We start from the raw sequence: 15701 nt of genomic DNA, 5'->3' as shown, positions 1-15701 counted from the left end.
AATTACCGAGCAATAAATACGCTTTTTATATTCGGCTACAGAATTTACAAAAAAAAAACAAGTAAAATAAATAAGTATTCATTTTTAATAAGATAAAATGAAAGTTTTTCATGAAAACAACATAGAAAATTTAAGCTGCTTTTAGAATTTACGATATTGTTTTTTCTAATATTTTATTATAACTAAGATAAAATTTAAACTTGAATCATTGAAACGTATTGTAAACATATTTAGTTATTAAAATTCACCATACAATATGATCTCATTAAACGTCTACTCGAAGCTTGAAATTTACGTATTTACTATATCAAGCAACATAGGAATGCATCTTCAGCACTAAATGCAGATTTAATGTAATTATATGAACGCATTGTAGAAGCACTTAGTTATTAAAATGTATTACAGAGATTTAAATGCACTTTTTTGTTTACAAAAGTTATAAAGAAATTGTATACATTGTAGATATGGATTTTAGTAAGTAATTGAAGCTTAGTACATACACATTTTCATATGTATAAATATTTGCAAATTAAATATTTTAAATTAGTTATTAAATTTCTAACTTAAAATATACCATAATATTGTTGAATCAATCATCCTAAACTATAAAAATAACACTCGATTCGCGAATAGGATGTTTTCCACGAAATTACGGCTAGAATTTCGTAAAGAAAATATTTTTTTTACTTTTAACATAGAAAAGTTTTATTAAAACCAGTATCTAAAGTTGATTTATTGTGCTTTTTTTTCTCTTCCATTCAACAAATAGCCTATAAACCCCGTATAGCACTTATGTGTTTAATAGTAACACTTCTTCGTAAATCAAGATTATTTTCACTACAAAATTTAAAACAGGTATTTATATCTTTGGTTTCTAATATATTTTCGAAACGAACTTCTTTAATTTCATCTGCATTTTCTTTGACTTCATTTTCAAACATGAATATTTTCGAAACCAATTAATTGATCCATTTAGATAACTTAATTTCTAACTTCTGCAAAAATGGCAAGATAAATGGCACAGGTCGGAGAAAGGAGCCTGGACTCGGCGCCTAATCCCGCAAATAGAGCCTTGGTTAAGCAGAAAGAACGATGAAATAACATTTCACCTGAGCCAAGCGCTGTCTGGCCATGGATGCTTTGGCAAGTACCTGCACTTCATCGCGAAGAAGGAGGATGAAAGGTGCTGGTACTGTGAAGAGGACGTTAGCCCTGACTACACGCTATTTAGGTGCTGCAGGTGGGTTGGAAGAAAGCACGAGGCGGAAGCAGAATTGGGAGTTCTACTAGAGCCAGAAAATGTTATCAGTGAAATGCTGAAGAGTGCGGAGAGCTGGGATATTGTAGCGGCGTACATATCAGAGGTGCTACTAAGCAAAGAAGAAGACGAGCGGAGGCTGCAGAGGGCATACGAGGATAGTGGCAGTGGAGGCCAGCATTAACATGATGTAGGGGAAGTGCCAGAGAAGCAAAGAAAATCAGCATCGCAGAGTAGTATAGTGATACAGGTCCTGCATGCTGGCGAAGAAGGGGAGAGGTTTTAGTGCGGTAAGAATATCACAGTACCACGACTCAACCCGTGGTCCCTATGTAAAGTTTACTCTCTACAAAACAAAAGGTATTATTTTCTTCTTCTAGTACAATATTTGGCTAAGATTTGTGTTGACCTTAAATTATACATTGTATTTAATCCAAACCTTCTACAAGAAATGTTCTTATTTTAAAGTACATCATATTATCAGAAGTTTTGAAACAAGCCCCGCATTGCAGAATGATTTTCCGTTCATAATCCTTCCTCTACTTTTACTCAACTTTCATATAAAACATTTGTTTCTACTTATTTTTATACTTCCATTTCCCATCGTACATTCAACAATTGGTAGAAACATTGCATAACGAATGTTTCGTGTTCGCGAGCGGCGCCGCTCGTTCGGCAAGAGGCCCCCAAGCCGGATTTACATGAAAATTAACTGCTAACACATGTAGCATTAGCATTTAATGCCATAATTTTCAATTTCCATAGCCGGGAAATGATCAGATTATGAAACGGGGCCAACGAGTGAAAATTGAAAACATCGAATTTAATGTCCATAATTTTCAGCGGATCGCATATTTCACAATAATCATAACCGCTAACCTTTACATCCGACGTTCTTGTTTACCAGAATCAAAATAACACTCGCTCCTATTTATGAAAACAAACGGTGTATTTGAATCAATTCCAGTAGTCATGGAAACTAATTTCCTAGGTTGAAGTGAACGCTGTTATGCATTCTGTATGTATGTACGTTACAATCTCCGGGAATTTGAATATTCCATCTGAGTTGAGTTCCAGTTCTTATTAGATGCATGCTCCTTACATAAATTATTTTAATATCACTATATAAATCTATCTGCAAGAGGAAATCTCTTGCATGACTTTTCTTCGTAATACGTACATTTCTGTAATTGGAATTTGGAAACTTTTACAAATTTAATTTAAGAGTAGAACAGGAACAAATTTAACATCATACTAATTCAAAATTACCGAGATTTTCTTTTACCGGTAAACGGTAAATATTTTAAGTAAACCCTTAACCAGGTAACATTTTTAATAGAAAATATTGTTTGGTAGCACTACTACTTACTTATTAGCAGCAATATTTTTATAGTTTTTGCAAAGGAGTAAGTAATTATTAAGTTTTAATAAAAGTTGACAATTAAAGTATGCACGCAGTAAACAAATCGAATTATAAGTATAATCACTCAGACTTGCTCGAATTTTAGTACATTTAGAAAATGAAAAGTCTCTTTCGTGGACTTCATTATGATATTATAATTTTTATTGAAATTATAATATTTATCAGTTGTCAAAATAATTTGGTATAACTAGTCAACCGTTCAGAATTTATAAAAACTTTGTGTTCATGTTTGTTTGAAATTTTCTCTTATAATTAAATTGTATGTTAAAAAGAATTAAGAGACTGACTAGTATTATTATAGTGAGTATAGTCTCTATACTAAGTATATAATTGTTAATAATATAGAAACTTCACTTATAAAATATAATATACTATACAATAAGACTTTATTCTCTTATTCATTAAGTAATTAAGTTAAGTTTAAGTTATTTAAGAGTAAGATTTGGTTTACTGGTTCACATTGTGATAACATTATTACAATTCCGCATAGTTCATGTATTCTGAGATGTTTGTTGAGTGGCTCAGGTATTTCCACTGTCACATGAACTATAACAAAGTTCTTCAGTTTGGAAGACATGGAATACTCTCATCAAGAACTTGAAATCTTGTGGCCAACACGATACAACGAGATTGTATTACTGTAGTTGCGTGGTCTCTTCATTTAACGTGGTTGCTTTACTGCGCGCTTTTTGTATGTATACATTTTTTTCTTATATCTATTCATGAATCAACTATAGGTTTTTTTCTATCAAAAAGTGGTAAGTTTATAAAGCGATTGTCCTGAAGTTTCAGCTGTGAGCAATATTAAATTGATTTTTATACCACGTATGTAAACATTATACCAAGTATTGCCCATCAGCAGATATAAATTTTTCCCACCTGTCGGACCATTGGTGATTGTCATGCCAAAAAACAACTGTTGTTCTTTTGAGACAAATCTGCCATTGAGCCATTTTGTATATTTTCGTAAGAAGTAGGGCGCTTATCAAGTGCGTGTTCCATCGATGCAAATAGTAATGTTATAAAGAAAAATCACTTTGTGTTGTCTTTCTTGATATTCTGGTCGTTTTTCGCGCAAAGCTTGATTCAAATCGATCATTTGTTGTCGTTAAATTTCAGTATTAACGGTTTCCCCAGCAGCTTTTCATAGATCACACCCTTCTAATTCCACCAAACACAGAGCATTGTCTTCCATCCATAGCGATATGGCCTTACAGTCGTTAGTTCATAGGCAGTCACAATTCGATGGACAAATAACTTTCTTTTGTACCTGGCGAGCAGTATTTCGTAAGTGGTTTTTCGGTATTCCTGCTGTCTTTGGTAACAGAAAATCATTGCTGTTTGCAAATTGTAGTTCATAACTATATAAGTAAAAACATATTTACCTCATAGCGGAAAAAAATGCGATCAATAATTTTATATATTTGCATTTTTTTTTGTATACAATATTCTTATTCTGATATATAAATTGTTGATTGAAGTGTAGTGAAAAAATATCTTTGAGAAAGATTGCATATTCATATTTAATTAATATATTTTTCAGAATTTTGTGATATAAATCTGAATTTCAATAAGCTAAATTAAATATGAATAAAAATAAGTGGACATTAATTCTACCTTTCAAATACTGGAAAGAAAACAAAGAGAAAAATTTGCGCGCACAACATTTATGTATATAAAAATGTAGGTCAAAAGTTCTGTATAATGAATGAAAAATTGTTCGTGAGTCCAAACATTGTTTGCCGGAATAAATGCATTTAAAATAATGAACGATTTAGTTTTAAAAATAATTCCATAATGCTCTTTCAAGCATAATATACACAAATACCTCGCATAATGCTGCGTCGATTAGTGCGGTTTCAATGATTTGTAAATTTAAAAAAAAAAACTAAATTGTGCAAAAAATAATTGTTCTGGGACCAGTTATGAATCTGCTTTATAATAATGATATACAAACTACTCTGTAAAGTACAATAGTCAAATCAATTTTGCAAATGATACAGCGGTCATGGCAGTAGCAGATTTTATCGAAAGTTCAACTGGAAAATTGCAATCAGCTTTAAACAAAGTTTGGACAAAAAATGGCGAAATAAACTGAACGAATCTCAATCGAGACATATTCATTTCACAAACAAAATGATGGCACATCAACTAATCTTCAAAAATGACATGGCATTATCATATGCAAATACAGCAAAATTTCTTGGTATGACTTATGATGCTAAAGCTTCGACGGAAAGAGGATATTAAGAAGAAATGTGATGAACTCAACGTCAAGTTCAGAAAAATGTATTGGTTGTTTGGACGCAATTCTGAACTATCAATCTACAACAAGCTCATTTTATATAAGAAAGTTCTATTTCCAATGTGGAGTTACGGTATTCAGATGTGGGGCTGTGTCAGCGATTTTAAGAGATCCAAGATTTCGTGACAAAGTTCTAAAGCAATAATGGTGAACCTATAACAAACGTGTCACTTGTAACACGTTGAGACATTTTGGATGACACGTCAATCATTTATGTATCAAAGTGACACGACATCCGAGTTAAGCTACGTTTTATTTCGACCAATCCCAAGGTTTGATAGAGTTAAAGTTTGTGAATGCTTTGTGATTCGTTTGTAATATTGACCTTGAACGTGATGGAAATATCGAGATATCATCGCTAGAAAGTGACTCACCTTAGTTTTAGTTATTTTTTTGTTATAGATTGATTTATACAGGTTCAATATAATAAACTATTTATTTTAGAAATGCATTAAAACGTATAAAATCTCATTAAGTTCAAAAGGCTTTAGAATTAACATAATTATTAACATTTTGAATTATCTATATATGAAAGCTAATTTTCCAGTTAATTTACTGTGGCATATTAATTATGTACCACTATTTATATTCTATACCGGACTCAGGCTAAGCATAGTGGTTCAGTTAACATTTAGCTGCAGGACATTCTAAATTTCTATAGAAATATGCGGTTAAATATTAACTCAAGATGGAAACGTTGGTTCTGAGTATAGTATGTTAGAGGGTCGGTAAATATTGGGCATGTCAATATTAAACGTTTGTCCTTTGAAACTGTAGTCCATTTAAAATTTTCAGGATATGTCTAAATTACTATCATTTTTAATTCCAAAAACGCCTTTGGTAATATTGACTTAATCTAATATTTGAATAGGTCTATCAATTCAATAAATAAAAGACTTTTGTGCAGATTGCAAAAAAAACTATATAATTGCATGCGGCCGATAGGAAATATATTAAAAGAATGCAAAAGCAAGCTTCGCAATGAATTTGGCTTTTTGTGCAGCTCCCACTTTGTGTCTGTGCATGCGACCGTAAATATTTAATCTTTATCCTTGGCCTCCTTCCGTCTTCGCGGTAAATAAGGCCAAAGGAGGAAGAAAGAAGTAATGGTAGGATACCATGCCAGTTTAAAATTGCTATGTAATATATGAAACTCGTGCACGAGATACTATAAATTATGAAAAAGGAAAATTGTGGGGAGCGGGAAATTCTCGTGAAAACTTCCGCGCGCAGATTTTCGTTACAAATTTAAACGCACAAATTGTACGAGCAAAAAAAAAGAAGGATCAGGGAAAAAGATTCATCCTTTTTACCAGGAGAGGCTTTGAAATTATGACTTGTAACAATGTTTCCTTTTTATGAAATCTTCAATTTCCGAATCTGGTTTAATTATATAAATACTGCATATAGTCAATTAGCTGTTTAGATTTAGTTTATTCTGTGACAAAAATAAGACAATTCAATAATGATTAGATAAACAGACCCAATTAATATTTACAATTTTTATATAAGTATAGATTTCAAGTACAGTGGAACCTCGCTTAACGAGCAAAATAAATTGTCAAGGGGAAGAGAAGTCCCGGATTGTGCTACATCATTTTCAAACCATGTGTACTTCGATTTTTATGTACAAAATTTAATAACACTTGGATATATCCAAAGAATAAAAATAACCATAGATATGAAAAGCAAAATCTTTAAAACTTGAGACCAAGTTATACTTTCTTTTTGACATGGAACGCATTATTGTAATTTACATTAGTAAACTCATTAGGAAATTCTATAACGGATTATGCTCGTTAATCGAGGTCCCACTGTCTAACCATTTGAAGTATTTTCAATAATATGTACAATACATGATGATTTACAGCTCTATGACTAAACGTGCGTGCGGTGTATTCATATTTTATATGAATATGAATTCTCATTAGATGATGACAGATAAATTGTACGTTACTATGAACGTAATTAATTTGCACTTACGAACTGGATTTGTTAATTAAATATGATGTCTATAACATTGACCATTTTCAGTACTATATTTTAATATATATTTATTTTTTTTTAATTTATCCTAATACAAAATTCACACTTAACCTACCAAATGATCATTCTTTAGCTTATATTTTTTAATATAAAATAAATATAATAGGCAATTTGAAAGTATAAAAAAAGTATATAATGTTCATTTTATTCGTTTTCACCACATTTTCCACATATGTACTTTTTCAGTTTAGACAGATTGAGTCTTTCAGAGAATTCAATTACGTTGTATATAGAAAATTCTAATCGAAATTAAAAAAAAAGTTAATTTGACCTGTCGTGGTAAGAATAGTGTTAAGTAAATTCAACAATAATTCGATATCAAGTTGATATTTACATTTTTTATAAAAACAAAAAACGTTCACTGAACGTACATCCTTTCAACAAATGTTTGATAATATGGACATTATTATTTACAATTCACTTACTAAATACACAATGATATCAATTGGATAAGTCGACTTCTTTGATTTGACTTGACTATTAGATCACAATCTAACTAAAATAAAATAATTTAATTCGTTCTCAAACTAAATCAATTCACAGCGTATTATGTTAGGTAAGTTTACGTTACTGCTTGTACGTGTACAATAAACAATACAATTTCTGTATCAATGATTAACGTTGCTTACATTATGTGTTGCATTTAATATTGTTTAGTACACATTATATTTAATTAGTGTATGTAAGTTATTTTTTTAAATTTTCAGAGATAAAAATATATTTTGTTTGTTGAGATTTTATTTATGAGATGATCATTTGTCTATATGAATTGGCTTCGTTTTGCGCTGCAGTTCAAATTGTTGGTATTAATTATTACTTAGTTTATTATATTTTCCTGTTCGTAGTATATATAAATATCCGTTGCGCGTAATTGAACAATTTTACTTTGTATTTATAGATACAGCCATGAATAAATTCGTGATTAATAAAATCCATATGCAATGCAGGTTTTTATAAATAAAATATTCATGAATGCAGTGGTGACTGCATTTGATTACATTTTAATATTTAAATTAACTAATAGATTAATAAATTTATAAAAAAAATCTGTAATACTTTTCATGAAAATATGAAAAAAAATAAATCAATAAAAGCTGCAGCTGCAGTGTTTTAATAGTATTACATTTAATATACCGTAATAATCGGTTCCGTCAATATCCCGGACTATTTGAAAAGGGACTAATTGAGGACTTTAAAAGAGTCTTGACTGTAGAGAGAGAGAGGAAAAAAAGATCATTTATGTATAAAAAATAATTTTGTGTACCTATTAATTTAATTGTATGTTGTCGATTAAAATTTAGTTTGGTTTGAAAGTTTTAAAACAAAGTTTTATAACAAATCTAGAATGATCGCACTTTTTTGCGAAGAAGGTGGATAAAATGTGCTGGTACTGTGAGGTTGATAACATCCCTGAGCACACTTTTTTAGGTACACTCTGTTAGATATTTATATTCTAATAATTAATAAAAACATATTCTAGTTGAGAACTATACATTGCATTATATATATATATCAAAGAACGGTACAGATAGGAACTTGTTTACTCCATGTTGGGTCAATACATATAGAAGCAACATTTTCCAACGTAATTTTACTTTATTCTAATACTGTTAGTAATTTCATATATAGTTTTATTTTCACATTGTTTAACCCTTTAACTACTGAAATATATTAACAAAACTGGCTGTGTAAACGTGGAATAAAAATAATTTAAATTTTTTATATACTTATGTATATTGTGAACTACTTTACATTTAAAAACTTTGTAAATATAAATAACACAATATTATTATCAAAAACATATTTTATGTAAAATTGAAATATGAAAAACAAAATTGGAATTTTGACTAATTTGAACATTTTTATTTCAGGTTTTTAAAAATGTATTCTTGTGCGATAAATTTTGTAACAGTCCTTTATACAAAGCCCTATTTTACACTCGAGAGACGAAGTTTTAACATTTTCTTTTTGATTTTCATCTCGGACAGTATTTGTCTACATTCAGTAGACGGAATATTAACTGGTGAATGCCTGTCCATGAAATTTACTGCAGCTAAAAGATGAATGGTTTCCATACATTATCTTTCAGGTTAAGCTGCAGAGTAAGCTGCATGTTTTTGTGAAATTTATCTCACGATATTTGTAATAATACTTTTTAATGCGGTAAAAAATAATTATTTTATAAGAAAATTGCAGGTATATAGTACTAAATGCAATATTACTACTACATCCACATTCGGAAATAAAATGTGGATAAAATAAATAGCTCGATATAATAAATACGTAATACGTTATAAAATATGATAAATTAATCATAAAATATTTGTGTATATGCAAAGTGTAATCATAAATAAGTTCCGAGATAACAAATTTTACAATAATATATAGAATGGTCATTAAGCGACAATCGTATCTTAATCGTAGCATACTTCATCAAATCGCTTATTGACGACAGCCGTACCTCATAAAAGTTTCGTTTCGCCGTCTATTGACAACAGCCGTAGTTAAATATGTTGTAACAAGTTGGTACAAACTAAACCCTAGTTTAAAATATACATACAAAAACTTATTTAGAATTATAGTAAATCCTTGGACGATGCATCAATTCCTGGATAATTCCCGAACTAATTAAAAAAACGCCTTAGTTTTCGAATACAAATTTCGTTCCCAAATAGAAAAAAACACAAGTCTAAACTGTCAGCGTCTTCCACTCCTCCATGAATATAAAGTGATATTAACTGTTTAAAAGTTTAAATAATTTCATTTATATGGTGTTATGTGTGATTGACTGTTGTAATTATTTGAGCTTCGATTTTCGTACAGCGCTTAAGAACGAATTATATTCGTTATATTATATTTTGTTAATATTATATAGATGATATTCAGAAAAATATAACGACGCGATGCCGTAAATGCAATACAGAAAAACAAAATAAATAAAAAATATAATTTAATGAGTACATATTTCTGTTTGAAAATTACACTATACAATTTTCATGTGGTATATATAAATATATATATTTTCTTTTGGGTAAATTACTTGAAACGTAATGAATTTTTCTGCAAAGGATATGTTTTTCAAAAGAGGAAAAAAATTCAATAGAATATTTTCATTTTAATCCAAGCTTTTGACCTTATAAATAAAGTAGGCAGGACACGTAGCGGTCGCAAAGGCGGGGGTCGCCATTTATTTATTCAGGCAATATTCAATGGAACAAAACATATTCCTGAGCGCCGATGTATATATAGAGTGCTGACGCGTCGAGAAGGATGAAGATAGAAAGCTAAATAGGTATATTGTGGTATGGCATTCACTCACATGCTCTGCTGCTTTTATGGAAGCTCTTAACATAAGTGTAAGGATCTGCTATATTTAACCTTGGACTTGAACCTACATATATAAAACGTATAACATTCAGCCAGATAAAATATTAAAAATTACGTATCACACGTATCACATCTAAACATATAATCACACGATGTAGAAAAGGAAAATATAACAATTTCTATAGCATGGTCAAAAATGTATACATAAAACGTGAAATAAAATACAACTAAATCATTTCATTGACCTTAGGTGTTTCAGCCAAATATTTTGATAATATTTTAATAATATCTTTATTTCATTGCCTAAAATTATTTTTTACTTTTCCTTTATTTTTTTTTTACCATGTTATATAAAATATGTTTCATTCTAATAATATTTAAAGTTATTTAATTATTTCGATTTTTAACAGTTTGTTTATTTTTATGAACCTAGTGATATAATATTGTATCAAATATTGTATAATTTAATTATATAACACTAATACTAAATTACATTTATAAAATAGTTTTGTTTGTTTTAATTGTTTGATATATTTTCAATAAAAGATTATTTTAATTGATTATGAATAAAATATTCATTTTTCCTCCCTGAATATTTTTTTTTCAATTATTACTCGTTAAAGATACTGAAGATCAATTCTGCTGTACAATTTCATAAAGATAACATTATCACATTGCTTTTTATGTTTATCTACCGAGAACGGTCAATTTGATCGGTTGAAAACTTGTTAATATTTATTATTTTAATATTAAACAATCGATACAAAAGTAGCAAAATTACTTAATTTTTAAGTAATAATGGAGATTAAAGGATGCTCATATATTATTGAAAACAAAGATGTATGACAAGTATTTATACATTTCTTACAACATTTAGTTAGGTTTAGTTAGATCATAAAACACATTTTTATACAAATGACAAATATCACTCATCAGAGACCAATAATGAAATATAAATTATTTTGAATAAATTAATTTGGAAGACGAAATTTATTTTTATTTTTATAATTTTAGAAAGTATCAGACTTATAGAATGATTTAAACAACATATTGTTAAACATATTAATTATTGTTAAAATACGTAAAAATACTCTTACAAACATACAAAAGGCAATCTACTATAGTATTTCTGCCCCATATAAATAGATACTGTTTTAGGGGGTTAAAGCACTGATACTTGAGACATTTTTCTTTAAAAATATACCTTTATTGAGTAAGACACGAATATTGGGATTAAATTTGTTTCAAATATGTGTTTCAAGAAGTGAATCTTTGTTTTAAATTCTGATTTTGCTTAGAAATTAATATTTGATAAGAAAAACGAGATAAATAAAATAGTAATACAAAAAAAACATCAGAACATTTTATGAATTTGTTACATTAATTTGACTATAAAAAGTATTACTATATAAAAACATATATAATTTTATTTAAATATATATTTTTAATATAATTATTATATAAGGATTTTTTTGTGTCTGTTGGACAGAAAAGAGAATATTTCATAAAGAATCTAAACTACAATTTGAAATAACTGGTGATTGTGTTTATCAATGATAAATTTTGTAAATGACATAGCTAATGCGTTAAATATTGAAACATCCCTAATGGCAAATCGTGTGTGGAATTTGAAATTTGCAAAGACTGTGACATAACGTCATAAGGCGGAAGCGGCTTTTGATGTAGGTCAAAATGCATGTTTGCATGCAAAAGTCCGAGGGGAAATTACCATGGGGCAAGACTCACCGGACTCCTGGGCCCAATCAATTAGGGATGCGACCCTTGAGGAGAAGCTCGAGAAGCAGTTCTCAAAGCGACCCCGGGCATCCAGACCGACCGTCTCGAAGTTGCTCTTCACGCCGCACATGAGGGCTGTAGCACAGGCAGACGATTCACCGATCTGCACGTCCATGTTGTAAGTCTGCAAACAGAAAACAAGAGAAAAAGATAGAAACATAATTACACTTAACGCATTCATTCGATGTTCAGCTGAGTCCTTTAATTAAAAACTTGTTCTTGCAGCTTGCATTTTAAATTCCAAGCGGAGCAGATTTTCAATGGGGAAATATCACGTTTGCATGCATTTACGGCTGCGAATCCTTCGTTGATTGCTGCCCTATACTTCGATATCGATGAATCGCCTGTTCATACTTCTTTATTCGTCATTTTTTTTGCCCTTCCTCTGCATTTTTCGAGCAGTTCAAATAATTCATGAGACTCGAATTATTTATCGACAAAGACGTTGGTCTTTGTGCCACAATCTCATTCGCGAACTAAAGTAAAACTATAAATTGAAAGTCCTCGCCAACATCGCAATGGACCGTAAGTGGCTTTACTTCACTGTACATGTGTGTGAAAGAGAGAAAGACATATTCAATTACTTAATTGAATGCTTTATTGCTTCTCTTACTTCCGACCGATGCTTTCTTTTCTATCATTATTTCACCTCAGCTTTTCGCATTTGCTATATGCGGATGTCTGATTCGAGATTCCTACTTTTTCTGCTTTCATGATTTTCAGTAGCCGTTTTTGTTTATTATTTGGTAAGTAGGAAATAAATTCAACCTTTAGTCGTTTCTATCTGCTTGCTCAGATACATTAGTCTATATTACAAAACATTAAAATTTAACATATATAGATTTAAAGTATTTTTTAGGTAATATTTGTTTTAATATGGATTATGCCTATTATATACATGTTATACCTAATATACACGTTAATATTTATTATATAAGTATCGCGGATTTAAATTTTGACTATTTATTAAACACAATAAGAAAAAAAATCTAGTTAGATTTGATGGTTTAATTAGTAGTTTAGCTTTTGACAATTTAAATATTTTTATAATAAATTTATTTTTATATATAATTGAACTATATATAATAGATTCTTTTCAGAAGCAGCTCTCAAATGCAACTAGAAACTTATGATTTATATAATATCTGTATTTTATTGCAATATCTGAATATAATATTATATAATTAAATCATACATTTGAATGATATTAAATTAAATGTTAAATAGAATACAATAGATGCATTCAACCTACGTTATACATTTTTATTAGATTTGCTTTTGTATCAGTAACGTAATGTTAAGTATTCCATAATACAGTTATTATTCACATAACGTGGTACTTATATAACACAATTTCGATATAAATATTAGAATTTTGATGTAACACCTCACTCAATAAATTCGCAGGATGACATATTGATGGCGCTTCTATCGACAAATCCATGTGATTGTCAGAAAGAACCAACCTTCAGCCGACGGCGGTCAAAATTTCATGGCAATCTGACGTTTAGTTCACCAGTTACAGTGGTTTTAGTTTAGCTTAGTACTAGGAAGGCTAAAAGTTAAATTTTATTACAAGAGACAAAATGAAATGTTCATAAATAAACCATAGTTTTATGAAATATAGCATAGATTATATTATGTGAGCCTTTTGAAAGGAATTTTTTTATAAAGGACTTCGCCGTGAGTCGACAAAGAATTAATTTAGAATTTAAAAAAATATAAAAGGGCTCGAATTTGATATTCTATGAAGTATTATAAAGTAAGGAAAAAGGTAATTAGTAAGTCGAGACGTAGTTAATTATTAACTATGAGTATATAATTTCATTATCGTTCAGCTTTCATTTTCTTTACGAAGAAACGTATCCTCATTTTGGCCATAGCATTTTACCTCTTACAACAATAATTTTCTTTAAGTAATTTCGTTGAACGCATCCTATTTTTTACTTTAGGTATGACAGCATTATATTAATAGATCTTAGGAAAGATAATTTTAGCTGTATTCATTGAACAGTATATCGAAACTCGAGTTAATGTTGAGGTACATTAGGTTAAGGTAAATTTGGTTAGGTAAAACGAATAATATCTCATTTTTGTTATAAAGTCTATAAAAGCTCTAAATTTACCTATTTACTACATACTATTATGATTTACTTTATGTCGCTATTAAAGTATGTAAAATAACTAGTTACGTAATAATATCTTTCTATGATAGTTAAAGTATAGAATACTTTAATTTTTTGATACTTTAACTACTTATTATATGTAATACCTAGTTATTCTACATTTTATACATTTTACCGGTAACATATGCATTTCTATTAAACCTTTAACTTTATCTCCTCTCCAAGTACAAGTTAGTTTTAGTTTGACTGCATATTGCCGTCAGACTAACAAATTCGTTTCATAAGTTTTGGAAAACAGTATTCATATAATTCTGCCGGTATTTTCAATTACTATTTAATGTTGGATGAGACACACTTTTAACTGAGTTCTCCAAAATTATCAAAGAGCAAAATTTCCGGAGATTTTCTTCAAATATTTAGAAGTGCGGATTGAAAGAGTAGACAAATAAATACATTAATATTATTGACTTTATATAAAGCGAGAAAAATTTATGATGCAAAAGTTCTCTAGGTTTGAATATTTAATGAAAAGCGCAAACGTCAATAAATATTTTATTATCTAAGAACTGGCACTGCGCAACTGAATGTATGTGAAATTTGCACATTAAATTTACAATAGATGCACATGCATTTTTGGCCATTGCTAAAATTTGCTTATTTGTTTTAAGACATTAGTATCATTATATCTCCATAATTGTTGTAACAAGGTGAATTCATGAAATTACGATAAATAAACAGGATAATCCTATATGTACCTGCATTCCATTACAGAGACACATAAGAAACTTAGTTCCATTTAGATAGCGTCTGTTAGTACAAGTTACGCGTACGTGAATACGTCTGGTAAATAGTTGTGTAGTTCATTGTGCAATTTAACAGCACCAGTTTTGTTTCTGTTTACGTTTGCGTCTGTATGTCGGGCACAGCCTTTGGTGGTGCGGTATTCAAGCAGCGGATGGGAATTTAGGGTTGTAATTATAGGTTCCTGGTGCGATACATGCGTCGGTGATTATTGTCGGGGGAGTCGTGAATGGCAACCATTGGAATGTCGTCCAATTCTGCGAATATTTTTGGTGGGCCGGTCACGTTTGGGTTTAATGTCATGGGGATGGGGAGGTTTGTTTCGACCGCTGCTGGGGTGGCGCAGACACGATGGGGTCGCGTTTAACGTACGTGTTTCGAAGTGTAAAAGGCGAAGGCTTTTGTGGCCCAGACAAAACTTCCGACATTCGTCCGACCTACGACGCCTTTACAAACACGTTAATTTATTAAGGAAAACATCGGGAATGAGGAGAGACAAAAAAAATACGAGGTCGTACGTGATCTGAACTTTTACAATGTGAACGTGAATGTTAACTGTACATAGGCAATACCATATAATTTTATTTAAAATATACTTGTTAACATTTTTAATATAAC

General features: G+C 29.9%; 1 protein-coding gene across 1 annotated transcript in view; it reads right to left on the bottom strand.

The window, feature by feature from the left end:
- The window catches only part of LOC108565566 (alkaline phosphatase-like), a gene marked incomplete at its 5' end in the record, with an annotated part of 65685 nt that overhangs the window by 29781 nt on the left and 20203 nt on the right, over positions 1-15701 (bottom strand). Inside the window, one exon of the mRNA XM_017925100.1 lies at positions 12106-12280. Coding sequence (XP_017780589.1) covers positions 12106-12280 — 175 coding nt within the window. The remainder of the gene's footprint in view (positions 1-12105; positions 12281-15701) is intronic.

Source organism: Nicrophorus vespilloides, unplaced genomic scaffold (assembly GCF_001412225.1).
Source record: "Nicrophorus vespilloides isolate i.1.1-1 unplaced genomic scaffold, Nicve_v1.0, whole genome shotgun sequence".
In the NCBI taxonomy this organism is placed as follows: domain Eukaryota; kingdom Metazoa; phylum Arthropoda; class Insecta; order Coleoptera; family Silphidae; genus Nicrophorus; species Nicrophorus vespilloides.
Note: the sequence above shows the minus strand (reverse complement) of the source record. Positions and strands in the feature narration are given on the sequence as shown.